General features: G+C 44.6%; 1 protein-coding gene across 4 annotated transcripts in view; it reads left to right on the top strand.

Annotated features, from left to right (window-relative positions):
- SPEG (striated muscle enriched protein kinase) overlaps positions 1-20,952 on the top strand; it is a 496,800-nt gene that overhangs the window by 404,555 nt on the left and 71,293 nt on the right. For all 4 annotated transcript variants that reach the window (XM_077447841.1, XM_077447840.1, XM_077447842.1 and 1 more), the window contains 5 exons: positions 5,683-5,760; positions 9,538-9,710; positions 9,805-9,831; positions 11,141-11,293; positions 16,894-16,936. In XM_077447841.1, coding sequence (XP_077303967.1) covers positions 5,683-5,760; positions 9,538-9,710; positions 9,805-9,831; positions 11,141-11,293; positions 16,894-16,936 — 474 coding nt within the window. The remainder of the gene's footprint in view (positions 1-5,682; positions 5,761-9,537; positions 9,711-9,804; positions 9,832-11,140; positions 11,294-16,893; positions 16,937-20,952) is intronic.

Below are 20,952 nucleotides of genomic sequence, written 5' to 3'. Positions count from 1 at the left end.
GACATGGCCGTCCACCTAAACTGACTGGCCGGGCAAGGAGAGCATTCATCAGAGAAGCAGCCAAGAGGTCCACGGTAACTCTGGAGGAGCTGCAGAGATCCACAGCTCAGGTGGGAGAATCTGTCCACAGGACACCTATTAGTCGTGCCATCCACAAATCTGACCTTTATGGAAGAGTGACAAGAAGAAAGACATTGCTGAAAGAAAGTCATTAGAAGTCCCGTTTGCAGTTTATGAGAAGCCATGTGGGGCACACAGGAAACATGTGGAAGAAGGTGCTCTGGTCAGATGAGACCGAAAATGTAACTTTTTGGCCTAAAAGCAAAACGCTATGTGTTCCAGAAAACTATCACTGCACATCACCTTGAACACACCATCCCCACCGTGAAACATGGTGGTGGCAGCATCATGTTATGGGGATACTTTTCTTCAGCAGAGACAGAGAAGCTGGTCAGAGTTGATTGGAAGATGGATGGAGCCAAATACAGGGGGATCTTAGAAGTTAGAGTCTGCAAAAGACTTGAGACTGGAGCAGAGGTTCACCTTCCAGCAGGACAACGACTCTAAACATACAGCCAGAGCTACAATGGAATGGTTTAGATCAAAGCATATTCATGTGTTAGAATGGCTCAGTCAAAGTCCAGACCTAAATCCAATTGAGAATCTGTGGCAAGACTTGAAAATTGCTGTTCACAGACGCTCTCCATCCGATCTGACAGAGCTTGAGATATTTTGCAAACAAGAATGGGCAGAAATGTCCCTCTCTAGATCAGTGTTTCTCAACTCCAGTCCTCAAGGCGCCCCAGCAGGTCATGTTTTCAGGATTTCCCAAAGATGAAAAAGCTTTGGTAATTACTAAGGCAGTGAAACTGATCAAATCACCCGTGCAAAATAATGGAGCGCCTGAAAACATGACCTGTTGGTGCACCTTGAGGGCTGGAGTTGAGAAACACTGCTCTAGATGTGCAAAGCTGGTAGAGACATCCTCAAAAAGACTTGCAGCTGTAATTGCAGAGAAGGGAGGTTCTACAAAGTATTGACTCCGGGGGGCGCCATACAAATGTACACCACACTTTTCACATATTTATTTGTAAAAAAAATGAAACCCTTTTATCATTTTCCTTCCACTTCACAATTATGTACCACTTTGTGTTGGTCTATCACATAAAATCCCAATAAAATACATTTACATTTTTGGCTGTAACATGACAACATTTGGAAAGTTTCAAGGGGTATGAATACTTTTTCCAGGTACTGTATATTCATTCTAATTCATTACAATCTAATCTATTTTTGCCTATTCTATTAAAATGGATGTAAACCCTTTTTTTTTTTCTTTTTTATTTCATAATGTAGAGTATAAGATTTCCTATCATTTGAGCCACAAAGAGTTAATCCAGCTCTGAGCAATCCTCTTTTATTGTTCAGTGAGATAAATCTTGACAAACAGAGAAAAACTTTGTCAAATCCTCCCCTTTGCTGTGAGTGACGGGTGATTTACATATCTCGTACACTAACCTAAGAGACATTAATTATTTTTTAATTTCCTCCTCCACTCCTTTCTTCTGCTGCTCTGCCAGGATTGGCTGTTCCACACCTCAGCATGTTTCGGCATGCTGAAGTCATGTGGGGACTTTCCTGCGTTTTGACTGGATGTTAGAGATCATAGCAGAAGTTCAGTTTAAGAAAAACACAGGAGAAAATGCATATTGATAAGGGGAGTGTAGAGGTGGGCGGGGAGTCTACTGACATCACAACTCCACCCACTGAGCCCTGGAAAACAGACCCACCCACAAAATCTGCAGCCGTCATAGCAGACAGAGGGGAGACATTTGGCAGATAAGTATACATGCAGGAGGCATGTATATCCTTCTAGATAACCAATATTGAAGTCGTCTAGAAAGGATGAGAGTAGGTTTACATCCACTTTCATTTATATTTTATTCTATTGTTTTCTATTCTATTTAATTACCTTATTTTCTATTCTATTCTGTTCTATTTTATTAATTTATATTCTATTACTTTTACTTTCTATTTTATTCTGGTTTATTCTTTTTATTTTCTGTTCTATTCTTTTATTTTCTATTCTATTCTTTTCTATTTTATTATTTTCTATTCTATTCCTTTATTGAATATTTTAATATTTTATTCTTTTTTATTCTAATCTTTTCCTTTATTTTCTATTCTGTTATGTTCTATTGTATTTTATTGTTCTAGTCTAGTCTATTCTATTTAATTCTATTCTTTTCTTTTCTATTCTATTAAGCAGCCTAAGTAGGAATCTTCATCTTATTTCAGTTGTATACCTTTTTGTATTGATTACAATATGTTTCCAATATGTTTTAATTATGAAAGTTTTATGTTATTTTAACCACTTGACCTCTGGAAGATTTACCCCCCTCCCCCTTTCATAACCAGGCCATTTTGTGCGATCCAATTTCCAATTCAAATTCAGATAAATTGTAATCATTTATTTCATATTTGTTTTTTTTTTTTAACCACTTGAGGACCGCCGTATTGCCATTGTACGTCAGCACAATGGCACAGGCAGGCATAATCACGTACATCTACGTGATTGCCTTCCAGCGGGTGGGGGGTCCGATCGGACCCCCTCCCGCTGGTTACGGCGGTCCGATTCGGTCCAGGAGCGCTCCGTGATGAGGGGATGGCCGTTGGTTTTCGGCCACCCCCTCTGGATCGCTCCTGGCCAATGAGAAGCTTCCTCCCCTGTGTATTGTTTACACAGGAAGGAGGAAGTGATGTCATTCTCCTCGGGGCGGTCTTTTTGACCGGACTACGAGGAGAACAGTAAAAGTAAGTGTGCACCAACACTACACTGACATGTAGGTACACACAGGCACACAAACCCCCCCCGATCCCCCCCCCCCCGATCGCCCCCCGATCCCCCCCCCCAGTCACAGTGTCACTGATTGCATTGATCATTTCTTTACTGATCAATGCATTCAGTGTCAGTTGTGACAGTAAAAACTGTCAGGACAGTTAGTGTTAGGTCCAGGGTAGCCCCCTATCACCCCCCAATAAAGATTTAACCCCCTGATTGCCCCTAGAGTTAACCCTTTCACCCCCTTTTGCCAGTGTCACTAAGCGATCATTTTTCTGATCGCTGCATGTGTCGCTAGTGTCGCTAGGTAGCTAGTTATTTTTTTAGGTTCACCGCCAGGTTTTTATATCGCTAGGTACCCCGATATACTACCCAATAATGTTTTTAACCCCCTGATTGCCGCTAGTTAACCCTTTCACCCCCTTTTGCCAGTGTCACTAAGCGATCGTTTTTCTGATCGCTGCATTAGTGTCGCTACAGTCGCTAGGTAGCTAGTTATTTTTTTAGGTTCACCGCCAGGTTTTTATAGCGCTAGGTACCCCGATATACTACCCAATAATGTTTTTAACCCCCTGATTGCCGCTAGTTAACCCTTTCACCCCCTTTTGCCAGTGTCACTAAGCGATCATTTTTCTGATCGCTGCATGTGTCGCTAGGTAGCTAGTTATTTTTTTAGGTTCACCGCCAGGTTTTTATATCGCTAGGTACCCCGATATACTACCCAATAATGTTTTTAACCCCCTGATTGCCGCTAGTTAACCCTTTCACCCCCTTTTGCCAGTGTCACTAAGCGATCGTTTTTCTGATCGCTGCATTAGTGTCGCTACAGTCGCTAGGTAGCTAGTTATTTTTTTAGGTTCACCGCCAGGTTTTTATAGCGCTAGGTACCCCGATATACTACCCAATAATGGTTTTAACCCCCTGATTTCCGCTAGTTAACCCTTTCACCCCCTTTTGCCAGTGTCACTAAGCGATAATTTTTCTGAACGCTGCATCAGTGTCGCTAGTGTCGCTAGGTAGCTAGTTATTTTTTTAGGTTCACCGCCAGGTTTTTATAGCGCTAGGTACCCCGATATACTACCCAATAATGGTTTTAACCCCCTGATTGCTGCTAGTTAACCCTTTCACCCCCTTTCACCAGCGATCACAGTATAAGTGTCACTGGTGACGCTGGTTAGCCAGTTAGTTATTTAGGTTCCCCGTCAGGTTTTTATATAGCGCCAGGGACCCCCATATACTACCTAATAAAAATTTGAACCACCTGATTGCCCCTAGTTAACCCTTTCACCACTGATCACCGTATAAGTGTTACGGGTGACTCTGGTTAGTTTGTTTTTTATAGCATTTTATATTCAAATCCGGAAGGCAGTGCTTGGTTTTCGGGGTCCCGTACGTGGCTAGGCTCCCAAAAAGTCCCCCACATGTGGTATCCCCGTACTCGGGAGAAGCAGCAGAATTTATTTTGGGGTGTAATTTGACTTCTGCCCATAGCATGTGTGAGCAATATATCATTTAGTGACAACTTTGTGCAAAAAAAAAAAAGTTTGTAATATTCCCGCAACTTTTGGCAAAATATAAAATATTCCATGGACTCAACATGCCTCTCAGTAAATAGCTTGGGGTGTCTACTTTCCAAAATGGGGTCATTTGGGGGGGTTTTGTGCTATTTTGGCATTTTATGGCCTTCGAAACTGTGATAGGTAGTGAGGAGTTAAATCAAAAATTTGCACCCTTAGAAATCCTGAAGGTGGTGATTGGTTTTCGGGGTGCCGTGCGCGACTAGACTCCCAAAAAGTCCCACACATGTGGTATCCCCGTACTCGGGAGAAGCAGCAGAATGTATTTTGGGGTGCAATTCCACATATAACCATGGCATGTGTGAGCAATATATCATTTAGTGACAACTTTTTGTAAAAAAAATTTTTTTTTTTTTTTTTTGTCATTATTCAATCCCTTAGGACAAAAAAAATAAATATTCAATGGGCTCAACATACCCATCAGCAATTTCCTTGGGGTGTCTACTTTCCAAAATGGGGTCATTTGGGGGGGATTTGTACTGCCCTGCCATTTTAGCACCTCAAGAAATGAGATCGGCAGTCATAAATTAAAAGCTGTGTAAATTCCAGAAAATGTACTCTAGTTTGTAGACGCTATAACTTTTGCGCAAACCAAAAAATATTCGCTTATTGGCATTTTTTTTACTAAAGACATGTGGCTGAATAAATTTTGCCCTCAATGTATGACTAAAATTTAGTTTATTCGATTTTTCTTATAACAAAAAGAAGAAAATATCTTTTTTTTTCAAAATTTTCGCTCTTTTTCCATTTATATCGCAAAAAAAAAAAATCGCAGAGGCAATCAAATACCATCAAAAGAAAGCTCTATTTGTGGGAAGAAAAGGACGCAAATTTCGTTTGGGTGCAATATTGCATGACCGCGCAATTACCAGTTAAAGCAGCGCAGTGCGAAATTGCAAAAAGACCTCTGGTCCTTAAGGTATTTATTGGTCCGAGGCTGAAGTGGTTAATTTGTTACTATTATGATTCGGGAAACTCGGATGCATTCGAATGTCCGAACAACGAAAATTTTGTCAGAATTTTCGTCGGCTGCTCACCCAGGCTCAGGCGGTGCTTGGCTGAGTGTCTCAGGCTTTGGTTGATGGGCAAATCCATCATAATTTCACATGTATTTGACACCAGATTTAGATGCTTAGGGAATAAGTATGTGGGCCGACTCTGAGCCCATGCTGAACCTGCATTGTGGGCGGTGACAGTGTCTATAAGGCTTAAATGTGTGTTCCCATGGACCATTCACAGCTTTTTTTTCTGGTCTATTTCTAGATCCGATCCTTCGTGCGTCAGATCTTGGAAGGGTTGTATTATTTGCACCACAAGAAAATATTACATCTGGACATCAAGGTGAGTTTCTTGCCTGGCTCTTCCCAGTGCATGTGATGTTTCTGAGAGTTTCTGGCCCATCTGATATACAAAACTGAAGGCGCTGCAGATAGATGAAGTGTTTAAAGAGGAACTGCGGTCTGCTCACATAATTTGTAATAAAATCATCTTTGCCATTCTGAAGCTTCCCTCCAACCACTTTGCATATTATTTTATATCTACTGTGAGTCTGTACTTGCCAAATATGCTGCAGTAATCTCCCTCCGCTGAGTCTGGCTGCAGCCATTTTAACTGTGGGCGGATGAAGTTGCTGCCTGTTCACTTCCTGGATTTACACAGACACACACAAAGGCACACCTCCAACTCTACAGCTCTCATTGGCCCTCTTATGACTTATCACCCCTCCATTCCTGGCAAACTCTCACAAGATTGAAAGAGAGAGCTGTGCATGATTACATAAGTTCCCTCCCTCTTGTTAATCATCTGGGACGCGTGACCAGTCCCAGATGACGGCCTTTCACCTTTCAGCGCTAATGCACTTTGAATGACAATTGCGCGGGCATACAACACTGTACCCAAATGACATTTTTATCATTTTTTTCCCACAAATAGAGCTTTCTTTTGGTGGTATTTAATTACAGCTGGGAGTTTTATTTTTTGCAACAAAAAAAGATGCAAAAAAAAAAAAAAATCATGTTTAATAGTTTGTTATAAAATTTTGCAAACAGGTCATTTTTCTCCTTCATTGAAGTGCGCTGATGAGGCGGCACTGATAGGCTGCACTGGTGGGCACTGATAGGCTGGACTGGTGGGCACTGATAGGCTGCACTGGTGGGCACTGATAGGCATAATTAAGGTGGCACCAATAGGCACAGATAAGGTGACACCGATAGGCACAGATAAGGCAGTACTGATGGGCACAGATAAGGCGGCACTGATGGGCAAAGATGGGCACAGATAAGATGGCATGTATGGGTGGCACGGATGGGTGGCACGGATGGGTGGCACGGATGGGTGGCACTAAGGGGCACTGATAGGTACCACTGATAGATGGGACTGATGGGCACTCTTTTTTTTTCTCCTCGCGCTGTCAGCGCGAGGAGGAATAATAGCCGATTACTGGCTCCGTTGTATCACATGATCAGCTGTCATTGGCTGACAGCTGATCACGTGGTAAGGGGTCGGGATTGACCCCTTGCTCGGATCCGTGATCAGGCGAGTCTCATAGACTCGCCGATCACAGAGCGCGCCGTGCGCGCCCCTCAGGGGGCACGCAGGCTGCTCGTGCTCTATTGACGTCGTCCCGGCAAAGGAGGTCCGCGCTGTAGCCGCCATTTGGCTATAGGCTATAACGCGGCTCTCTAGTGGTTAAGCATAGCTCCCAACTGTCCCTGATTTGGAGGGACTGTCCCTGATTTGGAGCAATGTCCCTCATTTTGGTCTGATCTATATAGTTGTATAAAAAATACACTTTTTTATCTTTCAAAAATAGTTTTCCAGTGCTAAACCTTTCATCCAAATTATAAATTGCTGCATTTGTAAATTTTATAAGCCAATATAAAGGAATAGTAGTGGTAAAAGAAAGTCCCCTGTGGATTTAATTAACCTTTTTTGGGGGGTTAATTCTTCTTTAAGGGGGTTTGGCAGGGGGCGTGTCCTATGCCTACATACGATTGCTAGTAGGTGTCCCTCATTTCTATCTCAAAATGTTGGGAGGTATGGCCTAGGCCAATGATGGCGAACCTTGGCACTCCAGATGTTTTGGAACTGCATTTCCCATTAAGCTCAACTTCACCGGACCGTCATCTCCTGCTGTATAATCGGCACTCACTTGGCTCTGATGTCACACACAGTCCCGTCTCCGCCACCGGCATTGGACCAATGTTCTGTCAATCACAGGAGCTGGTCCAATGCCGATGGCGGAGGCGGGACTGTTTATTTGACTGCCGACTGAGAGACGAGTAAACAGAAGATGGCGGCTCGGTGATTTCCTGCATGAGAGATGGTGAGGCTGCAGATGGGCAACATGCTGCATTGATGGGAGATGGGCGCAGATCAGGCTGCATTGAGGCTGCAGATGGGCAATAATCAGGCTGCATTGATGGGCACTGACCCTTTTTCCTGAAACTTCCCTCCATCAAACCTGCTGATCTCACAGGTTTGCTAATCTGACAGAACACCTCTGGTTTTATAATTCAACATGTAAACAGTCCGATGGATTTCTAAATACTGTATTTCACCATATATGCTCAGTTTACTGTTAAAAATAACTATGAAATGCAAAACGCCGGTGGGTGTAACAAGATGTCCGCTTGCCCCCTTCTCACTATATCCTTACTGTGGAGGACTGCGGGGTGTAGTAAGATGGCAGCAATGGAACGTTACTTCCATTACAAATTCTGATGGGTCGCCAAATCTGATGAAACACCTGCCATTTGATTACCACTGACACCCCTCAATCATCCGAAAAACACAAAAAACAGGGCTCTGTCTATGTAAACAAGGCAGAGCTCTGTCCTGTCAGTGAGGAAGTGCTGGATTATGTCAAGTGCTGCGTAAAGTAATGGCGCTATGTAAGTACCTGAAATGAATACATTTATTTTTCCTTGCAAAGCAGGGAATGAAATCCATTACTTCACATAGTGAAAGAACCACACACAGTGTACACAAACACTGACTAGGCACACATTTAACTCTTTGCTCGCCCTAGATGTTTAAACTCTTCCCAGCCAGTGTCATTAGTACAGTGACAGTGCATATTTTTAGCACTGATCATTGTATTAGTGCCACTGGTTCCCACAAAGTGTCAGTTATGCCGCGTACACACAACCGGACTTTTCGGCAGACTTGGTCCGGCGGACAATCCGACGGACTTTGCAGCTGAGGTCCGCCAGACTTTCAAACAAACGGACTTTCAAACAAACGATCACTCCAAAAGTCAGACGGATTTGAACGTGATGACGTAGAATAAGGAAGTTCATAACCAGTAGCCAATAGCTGCCCTAGCGTCGGTTTTAGTCCGTCGGGCTAGCACACAGACGACCGGATTTTTCAACCGGACTCGAGTCCGTCGGAAAGATTTGAAGCAAGTTTTATTACTAGGTCTGCCAAACTTTTGGGAAGAAAAAGTCTGCTAGAGCCCACACACGATCGAATTGTCCGAAGGATTCAAGTCCGCCGGACCAAGTCAGTCAAAAAGTCCGGTCGTGTGTACGCGGCATTAGTGTCAGAATGTCTGACGCAATATTGCAGCCCCCCTATAAGAAGATGATCAATGCCATTACTAGTTTAAAAAAAATACAAATGCCAGTATATATACTATAGTTTGTGGACATTATAACTTTTGCTCAAACCAATAAATATACACTTATTGGGATTTTTTTTACCAAAAATACAGTATGTAGCAGAATACATATTGGCCTAAATTTATAAAGAAATTCGATTTTTGATTTTCTTTTTTATGGGATATGTTTTATAGCAGAACGTACATTTTTTTTTTGTATTTTTTTTGTTTATTAAAAATAAATAAAAACCACACAGGTAATCAAATACCACCAAAAGAAAACTTTATTTGTAGGGAAAAAAGGACATACATTTCATTTACGTATAGCATTGCATTACCACACAATTGTCGGTTAAAGTAATGCAGTGCTGTATCAAAAAAATTGCCTGGTCCTAAAAGGGGGGGGTAAATCTTCCAGAGGTCAAATGGTTAAAGAGATAAAACAAGGGATTTATTTTATTTTGCACTCAATTTAATATCTCAGCTGTGTTAACATACACGTGTTCACTTTGCAGCCAGAAAATATTCTCATGGCAGACATGAGCGGCGATCAGATCCGGATCTGTGATTTTGGGAATGCCCAGGAGCTGACGGAGGGGGAGCCACAGTACTGCAAATATGGAACCCCTGAGTTTGTGGCCCCAGAGATTGTCAACCAGATGCCAATATCCACCGTCACCGATATATGGTATGAACTGGAATGCAAGCGATGTGTGATAAATAGAAATCCGTCCTCCTCTCACATTGTTCATTGCTTTAATGCGTTCTCCCTTTTCTTTCAGGCCAGTTGGTGTCATCGCATATTTATGGTATGTAGCCTATTTTACCTTTCAGTAAATTTGTCATAATAACATCAGCATGGGCAGATGACTCTCTTTAACACTTACGGACCGCCGCACGCCGATGGTCCTAGAGGAATATCATTGTTATGGGAGCAGCTAGCTGCCATAACCCCGCTATCCTCTTCTTCAGCCGGGTGGTTCGCTTTCCGATAAGAGTGGTCTCTGTGGCGGATTCACCGAAAGATCACTTTTATCAGTGGCAGAAGAGAGCCTCCGGTACCCTCTGCCGCTTACCGGATCTGTCGGCAGCGGTGGAGGTGATCGGATTTTTCACCTTACTGGGTATGGAGATGAGTGAGGAGAAGATGGACCCCCCCCCCCCCCCCGTCTCCATAACATTGCAGGGCGGAAGCGACGTCAAAACTTCACTTCCGCCTATAGCTCTTAAAGGGCCATTTTTTTTTTTTAATGCCAAAAAAAAAAAAATATATATATATATATATATATATATATATATATATATATATATATATTTTATTTTTTATTTTTTTTATTGCATTTTAGTGTAAATATGAGATCTGAGATCTTTTTGACCCCCAGATCTTATATCTAAGCCCTTGTACACACGGTCGGACATTCCGATGGACAATGTCAGATCGGACCGTGTTGTCGGATAATCCGACAGTGTGTGGGCTCCATTGGACTGTTTCTGTCGGAGTATCCGACGGACCAAGATTTCCAACTGGGCTATAAAATTTTCCGACAATATGATCCAATCGGACTTTGTCTGATCATGTGTAGAGAATTCTGATCGGACCAAGTGCCACGCATGCTCAGATCAAATTCCTACACCAAACCTATTGGCTACTAGCCTGAACGTAGTCCCATCCTAACAAAATAACGTCATCACGTTAAATACGATCGGATTTTCTGACAACTTTGTCCGAGTGTGTGTATGCAACAGTTTCGGACAAAATCTGTTGGAATGTCCGACCGTGTGTACAAGGGGCTAAGAGGTCCTGTCATGCTTTTTTCTATTACAAGGGATGTTTACATTCCTTGTAATAGGAATAAAAGTGACACCATTTTTTTTTTTAAAAGAACACTGTAAAAAAAAAAAAAAAAAAGTTAAACGCGCCCGTGCCGCCGAGCTCGCGTGCAGAAGCGAACGCATAAATGAGTAGCGCCCACATATGGAAATGGTGTTCAAACCAGACATGTAAGGTATCGCCGCGATCGGTAGAGCGAAGCCCCACCTCCCTCAAATTAGTTATTGCTTGCAGCTTGGGATGTCTGCTATTAGGGCAGCTATTATTAATGATTTTAATTCTTAAAGCCTCACAGGAGTTTCCCCCTTTGTGGGTGAAAATGATTACACCACATTGATGAACATTCGAGGATATACGGTGGCGTTTGAAGAAAAGATGTTTGCAGATCTGACTCGGGAAGCAAGAGGATTCCTAATTAAGGTCCTGGGCAATGAAAAGCTGTGAGTATTACCCACTTAAAGTGACACCTGGGGAAAAATAAAAACTTCTTTAGGTCAGTTACGGGAATTTATCAAATGTATTGCAGATCCTTACCTGCTAGATTGGCCATAGGCACTGCTCATGCTCAGTTCTTCTATATGGGTGGGAGAGTCTGCCTTCACTATGATGCTAGTCACTGCTCTGCCTTCACTATGATGATCAGTCTCAGATTGTAATAAGGAAGAACGAAACCCTGAGATCCCTCTAGCTAAGCACACAATATGGCTAATGTTATGTGGACAACTGACCATTACACCTACTATATGCACAAAAGTATGTGGACACCTTTCTAAATTATTTTTCAACGCAGATGTTTCCAATTAAAGGTTTCAGAAAAAGGATTTTAGATTGTGCTCTTCCATTGTGATAACAGCTTGGTGAAGACCCCTTTTTTGTTCCAGCATGATGGCGCCCTTGTGTACAAAGCAAGCTTATAGTGGTTTAATGAGTTTGCTGTGAAGGAAGTGGCCTGCACAGTGCCCTGACCTCAACCCGATGTTGATGAATTGGAACACCAGTTGTAAGCCAGTTCTTCTCATCCAACATCTCCATAAAGACATGGTTTGATGAGTTTGGTCTGGAGGACCTTGAGTGGCCTGCACAGAGCCCAGACCTCAACTCTAGTGAACACATTTGGGATGAATTGGAATGCTGATTCTGAATCAGGTCTTCTCATCCAACATCAGTACCTGACCTCACAAATGCTTGCTTGAGAACTCCAGACTATGGGGATTAACCGCTTGATGGCCAGCCCCCGCAGTTGTACTGTGGCAACATGCCTTGGCTGCGCGAATCGCCGTCATGTTAAGTCGGTAACATATTTGGCCACTAGGGGGCGCATGCACGCATCCCCTGCTCAACCACGGAGCCAATTGCGAGTGCCTGGCGTTCGTGACCACAATGGCTCCGGGCACACCGAGAACTGGGATATGTGTGTGTAAACACAGAGTTTCCGGTTCTCTGAGGGGAGAACAAGCAGATCATCTCTTCATAGAGTATGAACAGCGATCTGTCATCTCCCCTGTACAGTCCCCTCCCCCCTTCAGTTAGAACACACTGAGGGAACACAGTTAACCCCTTGATCGCCCCCCTAGTGTTAACCCCTTCCCTGCCAGTAAAATTTTTACAGTAATCAATGCATTTTCATCGCTGTATAAATGCCAATGGTCCCAAAATAGTGTCAAAAGTGTCCGACATGTCCGCCATAATGTCGCAGCCCCGATAAAAATCACATATATCGCTGCCATTACTAGTAAAAAAAAAAATTAATAATAAAAATGCCATAAACCTATTCCCTATTTTGTAGATGCTATAACTTTTGCGCAATCCAATCAATATACGCTTATTGCGATTTTTTTTTTTTACCAAAAATATGTAGAACACTTATTGGCCTAAACTGAGGGAAAAAAATAGTTTTTGTTATATATTTTTGGGGGATATTTATTATAGCAAAAAGTAAAAAATAATGCGTTTTTTTTCAAAATTTTCTTTTTTTATTTATAGCGCATTCGAGCCTAGACCTCTTGCACTCGTTACAAGCACGCATTCGAGCATAGACCTCTTGCACTCATTACAAGCACGCGTTCGAGCATAGACCTCTTGCACTCATTACAAGCACGCGTTCGAGCATAGACCTCTTGCAGTCGTTGCAAGCACGCATTCGAGCATAAACCTCTTGCAATCATCGCAAGCACGCATTCGAGCATAGACCTCTTTCAATCGTTGCAAGCACGCATTCGAGCATAGACCTCTAGCGATCATTGCAAGCACACATTCGAGCGTAGACCTCTTGCAATCATGGCAAGCGCGCATTCAAGCATAGGCCTCTTGCAATCATTGCAAGCTGATGTCCAGGCACAACTTATGGCAATCATTGCTGGCAGGCACTTCTGGCTGCTCAATAGGTTGCTTTGGGGAAAGCCTGGATACCTTCCTAAATGTTCGTTGTATTACAGGGTACTTATACTTATAGGCATAGTTGATCCAGGGAAAATCCGATTGCCTCTCGAGGGGTCAGGAAGGAATTTTTTCCCCTACTGTAGCAAATTGGGCTATGCTCTGTTGGGGTTTTTTGCCTTCCTCTGGATCAGCTGCGGGCGTAGAATTGGGGTGTCGGGTGGTGTGATACCTTATTATTTTGATTTGTGGTTGGACCGGATGGACTTCTGTCTTTTCCGGCCTGGCTACCCATGAAGCCTACTGTAAATCCTTGCAATCGTTGCAGGCACGCGTCCTAGCATAACATCTTGCAATCATGGCAAGCACGCATCCTGGGTAACATCTTGCAACCATCGCAAGCACGCATCCAAACATACATGCAAGCACAACTCCCGCAGTCTTCGCAGTGCACATGCGGTAACACGAATTGCTCACAGTCACCACGTACACATCTCCTGTGACAAACTCCCGGGCAATTGTCGCAAGCACACGTTCAAACACAACCTTTAGTCATGCCAAGGCTCGCGACTTAGCATAACTTCTTGCAATCATTTGTTGCAAGCACGTTCTCAGTGGCACGCTAACTGGCTACACGTCATTTTCAGCAGCACTTAATTGGCCACTCGTCTCCTGTGGCTTTTCTTACAAGCCACTCACTGTTGCCTGTCTGTCCGTCTCTTCCTTGGGACAGTTGAGTTCAACTTCCGTCCGCACCAGGATCATGTTGACACACGCGACTGGCTTCTTCCTGTAGCACGCCCAGGCTATTTCTAGCCAGCGTTCAACATTTCTTATCCTTACAATGCTCGGAGAGCCATCTGTTGTCACGGCCCATACAGCAAGGTCCCCACTACGAGGCGTCCAGAGGCATCAGCCCATAGCCATCGGCCAATGCTCGCCCATTACAACTGCCATCTTTACGGACATATAATATCCTCGCATATTCCCCAGTTTAGTCATCCAAAAGACACCTACAGTCCCTTCACGGCATGTCGAGCGTCGCTATGCACATCATCCCTCAGGGGTCGCGCCTTTGTGTCACGCCTATTGGTCTTACTGTCCCTCTCACAGGATCCAGAGCAAGTCCTCAGCCGGGTTCCCGCGGCAATAGCAGTCCTTGCTATGCGGGAGGAATTCCTATCGTCTGGGAATGACGTCTCCCTGTTCATTCCCTCCGTGTCTTCCCTTTCTCCCCAGGTGATGACCGACGCAGCGGCCTCCACGGGCTTGCGGCTGTTTTTTTTGGCCACCTCTGGCTCGCAGCTCCCTGACCTCCCCAGTTACTGGCAATTCCTGGCTGCGCCAAGGCGCCCTCTCTGTTGGTTATGTCCTTCCTACGTCGACTGGTCCAGCTCTTGTTGTTGTTTCAGTTCAACATCCATTCTTCCTTTATCCTCGGTAAATTCAATCAGGCAGCGGACGCCCTCTCCCGCTTTTAACCTTGTCTCGTTTTCGTTCAGGTACCCGGAGCCGGACCAACATCAGCAGCTATCCCGGACTGGTCTCAACTGACCCTGGATTAGCCCCTCACCTCCTAGCGGCTACCCAACTCATTTGATCACTCCCTTTCCCGCAATACCCTCAAGGCCTATCAATCAGCCTGGAGGGCCTTTAACCACTTCATCACGTATCACAGTACAGAGACGTCCCGTGTCAAGCAAGTCATAGCCTTCATTTCCTACTGCCACTCGCAGTTGGCGTTATCCTTTAATACGATCCGGCTATACCTGACCGGTGTACAACATTTCACGTCCCTCCAGGACCCTACCGTACCCTTCCTATTTTACCACGCCGTTCGGGCTGTTATGCGCGGTATCCAGAAAGCGCCAGCCGTTGGCCGGCACCAAAACGACTGCCTATCACAGGAGACGTTTAGAAATATGTCAGATTTCCTGGCCACTTCACCTTTTCGGTCTCCACATTAGTGTCATTTACAAGCAGCCATACATCTGGCCTTCTACGGCTTCTTACGGCCAAGCGAGTTTACTTGTTGTAGCCTCACAGCACGCATGCTGTGCGAGCACCACCTGGTCCGATACGAAGACCATTTCGTCTTACACTTAGCAGTCTCCAAGACGCAGCAGCTTGGCTCGGGTTCGGACATACACCTCTATAAGTCCAACAACCGCTGGTACCCGGTCGCCATTCTCACGCGCCTGTCGACCCTTTTTGGCTGATCAACCAGGAGTTAGTCCTCTTCTGCCATTTCTCACTAAACCTCTGAACGCTGCCCGGCGGAACGTGTCAGGATACTCCCGGGTATCCTTCACCTCTGTCCTGCTCACATTATCAAGAAGTTGGGCAGATGGAGGTCCACCTATTTCGCCCGCTACATACCCAATCCGCAAGCAGAGATGACCCAGGCCTTTGTCGAGCTCACCCAGTAACAAACTTGGATCAATTAAATGCAACCCCTACCTGAATGTTTTTGCCCCCTTATTTTGGTATACCGTACGTCGGACCAGGGCACACTTTCAGGTCCATTTCAAGTAAGCGAGTTTATGTTAACCTTGTTTGTCATCCTTAACCGTATCGGTCAGAGGGCTCCACACCATAAATAGAAAGGCCAGTATGGTGGCCTGAAATTATGGGAGGAGCCCGGTGGAGTATATAACCAGCCCGTTCGCCTGTCTTCCTCGTCAGTTCCGGTGCGCGATACCCACCCACCCATCCCCTTTTTCAGGGCATTTCTCAAGCATCATACTCCTCTTGAGAGTACTCATTTCACTCCATTCATATTCATTTCATTTATCACCCACTTTCTATCTAAGGTATGCCCCCTTATTTTGGTATACCGTACGTCGGACCAGGGCACACTTTCAGGTCCATTTCAAGTAAGCGAGTTTATGTTAACCTTGTTTGTCATCCTTAACCGTATCGGTCAGAGGGCTCCACACCATAAATATATATATATATATATATATATATATATATATATATATATATATATATATATATATATATATATATATAACTTCTGCTTCCCAAAATTGTTGCCAAAATCTTGTTAGAACTGTGGCAAAACTAGAATCCCAAGCTTTTCTCTGGATCTCATGGCCCCTTCCCCACCATGGTCACGCATCAACACAATGGCCACATGGCCACCCTGTTGATGCTATATACAAAAGGGAAACTTGACTACCATACCACCTTCTGTACAGCAACAATGGCCAGAAAAAAATGCCCACTGCTGTGCAGTCACCAGGATATGGGCTGTGAAGAAAGATGCTCTTTTGGCCCGGATGGGCCCAGATTCCCATAGACATACTCCTAAATCTTGTGGAAAGCCTTCCTAGAACTGTGAAGGCTGTTTCATCTACAAGTAGAAGCTGATCCATGTTAATGTCCATGGTTTTAGAATGAGATGGTCAATAAGCTTATAAAGGTGTGATGGTCAGGTGTTTAGACACTTTTGTCCATCATATACAGTAAACCTAAGCACCTTGACTATCATTGGAGGTGAGCTAAGGAAGGCCTACAAGGATTGGGGAACTTTGAGTTGGGTTTAATATCTTTCTTCCATGTAGTCTTTCAGCCTCGTAAGGCCACATTTCATGGACTACTATTAGACAGATGTGCATTAAGTGTAGTAATAAACTTGTTCTGTTTCTCTCTGGTTTAGGAGACCCAACGCTGAGGAGAGTATGGAGCATCCATGGTTCAAAGTGAGTGTGATTCCACCTTATCATTGTCTGCTTTGTGTCATCCATGTATCCACACCCTGTGTGGGGGGTTAGCTCAAGTGGGGAAAGGCAGCCCAACAACAAAACCAGTTTTGGGAATGTTATTGTCAAGGTGACTCGGAAAACCTGGACCGGATTCTACCTTAGCTGCCTACATATGAAAGTATGCTAGATCAGTGTTTCTCAACTCCAGTCCTCAAGGCGTCCCAACAGGTCATGTTTTCAGGATTTCCCACAGATGAAATGGCTGTGGTAATTGCTAAGACAGTTAAACTGACTAAATCACCTGTGCAAAATAATGGAAAACCTGAAAACATGACCTGTTGGTGCGCCTTGAGGACTGGAGTTGAGAAACACTGTGCTAGATGATACATAGCGCATAGCTCCCAACTGTCCCTGATTTTAAGGGACTGTCCCTGATTTGGAGCCCCTGTCCCTCATTCCTTCTTCATTTTGGTCTGATCTATATAGATGTATATAAAATGCACTTTTTTTTCTATCAAAAAGTGTTTTCTAGCGCTAAACCTTTCATCTGTTTTATAAAATTTCTGCATTTGTAAATTCCGAAAGCCAATATAAAGGAATAGTAGTGGTAAAAAAAAAAAGCACTTGTGGGTTTAAGCAATCTTGTTTTTTTGTACAGTTCTTCTTTAAGGGGGTGTGGCAAGGGGTGTGTCCTATGCCTGCATGCTTTTGCTGGTAGGTGTCCCTCATTCCCATCTCAAAACATTGGGAGGTATGCATAGCGTCCCTAAATGACCTTGCCTTTCATATAGTCACACCTAAAAAACAAGCGCCTATTTTATAATCAGAGTTGGATGCCAGTTCTTCAATTGTAAGCAATCCAATGTAGATAAGACAGAGGAGAGCGGTGGGACTTTAAATGAGGGTCATGACGTATAAGTCAATGATACCTCCATCCCTAATTTGGGGGGGGGGGGGGAACAATAAAGGGTTTGGGGACGTTAAGGCTGGACCACACCTATGCAGTTTTAGTGCTTTTTGCATTTTGCATATTTGCACTGCAGTCCATTTATCATGGTTTCCTATGGTACATATTCTGTAGTGCAAATCTGCAAAATGCAAAAAGCACTAAAACTGCATAGATGTGAATCCAGCCTAAATAAAAGTATGAATGTATGTCACTGTCCATTATGGGGCTCGGAGGTAGGAGAGGAGCCCCACTGTGCAGTTTGCTGAGAGAACTTAAACGTTAAGGGCCAGTTCACACCAGACGCAGTTCCGTGCAGTTCCGTGTGCTTTTTTTCTGCACTAAAAATGCTTGCACAGTGTTTTCCATGTATTCCAATGGCCCTAGTTTACACCATGCAGTCAGTTACTGGTCAGTTTCCGGTCAGTTTCTGCACCAGAAACTGACTGGAACTGACGGTATTGGTGCAGAAAAAAACGAAGCTGCATGGAACTGCATCTGGTCTGAACTGGCCCTTAAAATTATCGGGTTGAGCGAAAAAAAAGAAAATGACTTGAGTCCCCAATCCACACACTCGATGAGGATGGGGGGATCCTCCCGCCAAGCCTTTGTATTCTGACAGCAGAAGACTTCCCCACTTTCCACTATAGCAAATGGAGCTGATCATGTGGAAATTTTCTAATAGGCAGATTGTACTGAAGTCAATTGTTAGGTGGAGTTCTGTACAGCCAACCTGCCCATACAAGGATCGAAATTCAATTTTTGGCCAAATTTTGATCAATGTATGGCGGGGTTAAAAGAGAAATATGTTATTTTTTATTTTTCAAGGATCATACTTACCTAGGTGAATGCAGCACCGGTCCCCCGCTGGCACTGAGAATCAAGCGATCAAAGACCGGTGGCTCGGTTCTCTGTGAGCAGAGAGCTGGTGCCAGTCACCACTGTGTGCTTTCCTCTCCCTGTGCTCACTGGAGCACTGAGCTGTGGAGGGGGTGGGAGTAGTGGTTGGGAGAAGGGTTGCCACCTTTTCTTGCCAAACCCGAACACTTTAGCGGCCTGGGACACCTTTTGGTGCCCCAAGGAAAGTAGTAATGTGGTACACATAGAGTGCGGCAGTGAACAGTGGGTGTGGCCAAATTGCTCTTGCTGACATAATTTCCCTGCCCCCCCCAGTGATGCCGAACCTGCACCCAGACAGCCAATCACAGCTCCCGGGTGGCATCAGATTTGTGAGCAACTATCTCAGTTACATCTCAGTTACTTGGGGAGCCACAGCCCGGTCTGAATAATGTGTCTGGGTTTCAGTCTGCCTGAAACCCGGACACATGATTCAAAACCCAGACAGACTGTCCGGGTGAATCCCGGACAGGTGGCAACCCTAGGTAAGCCTCTCAGCGGCTCCATGTTTGTTAGCGGATCCTGACCAGATTGTTGCGATCTTTCGCCAGCCCAGATAAGCTCCGTGATGCCAGTCGACTGCGGGCTTCAACCTGCTGACTGCTGAAAACGGGTCTCAGGAGTGCAGACTGAACTGCACTTCTGCGATCCACAGAAGTACAACCAAACCAGCTTTGGCTGCACTTCTCCTTTAACCACTTCCTTCCCGGTCAATAGCAAATTGATGTCCAGGAAGTGGTCCTGTTATCCTGACTGGGCATCATATGACGTCCTTCAGGATAACATGGGGGCGCGCATCGCGGCGATCGGTGGAGCGGTGTGTCAGTCTGACACACCGCTACACCGATCTCGGTAAAGAGCCTCCAGCAGACGCGAGTAGAGGAGAGCCGATTGGCGGCTCTTCTGACAGGGGGGGTCTGCGCTAATTGTTTATCAGCGCAGCCCCCCACAGATGCCCACACTAGACCACCAGGAAAGCCTCCTGGACCACCAGGGAAGTGGGCAACATGTGGATAGCCAGGTATGTACCCCATGGCCATCCACATGTGCAAATGATGCCCAATCTGTGCCACTCAGTGCCCACAAATGGGCACTGACTGACACCATCATGTACCAAAATAAAAACAGTGATGCCCAGCAATGCCACCCATCAGTGTCCATCAGTGCCCATCCATGCCACTTATCAGTGCCACCCATAAGTATCCATCAGTGCCATGCATAAGTACCCATCAGTACTTATGAGTGCCCATCAGTGCTACACACCAGTGCCACCTATCAGTGCCCATCAGTGCCGCCCATCAGTGCACATCAGTGCCACCTCATCAGAATGATCCTCATTGGTGCCACCTCATCTGTGCCCATCAGTGCCACCTTATCAATGCCTGTCATGGCTGCCTGTCAATGCCAGTGCAGACATATCAGTGCCCCTCATTGAAGAAGAAATTACGTTATTATTATTTACAAAAAAATTTAACAGAAGCAAAGAAAAACTTGTTTTTTTTTTCAAAATGTTCGGTCTTTTTTTATTTGTTGTGCAAAAAATTAAAATCACAGAGGTGATCAAATACCACCGTAAGAAATCTTTATTTGTGGAAAACCTGAAAATTGCCTTGGGCAGGAAGGTGTCTAAGTGCCTGGTATTGAAGTGGTTAAAGAGAACACAGATCCAGCACTGTATCATTCATTCTGATCCTTAGCTGTCCTTAGCCCTTGTACACACGGTCGGAGAATCTGTCGGAATGTGTCCTATCGGACCGTGTCGTCAGATAATCCGACTGTGTGTGGTATGCATCGGACTGATTCCGTCCGAATCTCCGTCCGACCCAATTTTCCAACATGTTGGAAAGATTTCCCGACCAACTGAGCCGGACGGACCTAATCCGGTCATGTGTAGAGCATTTTCATCGGACCAAGTGCCACACATGCTCAGATCAAATTCCTACATCAAAGCTATTGGCTACTAGCCTGAATGTAGTCCCATCGTAACGAAATTACGTCATCACGTTCTAAAAGATCGGATTTTTCGCCAACTTGGCCCGACCGTGTGTATGCAACAGTTTCGGACACAATCCGTCGGACTAAATCCGACGGGCAAAATCTCCGACCGTGTGTATGTGGGCTTAGTCGTAGATCCTTTTTGCTTCCCCCATATGTGCAGAGATTTATTGCT

This window comes from Lithobates pipiens, unplaced genomic scaffold, assembly GCF_037356315.1.
Source record: "Lithobates pipiens isolate NorthernLeopardFrog02 unplaced genomic scaffold, aLitPip1_a1.2 Scaffold_22, whole genome shotgun sequence".
Classification (NCBI taxonomy): domain Eukaryota; kingdom Metazoa; phylum Chordata; class Amphibia; order Anura; family Ranidae; genus Lithobates; species Lithobates pipiens.
Note: the sequence above shows the minus strand (reverse complement) of the source record. Positions and strands in the feature narration are given on the sequence as shown.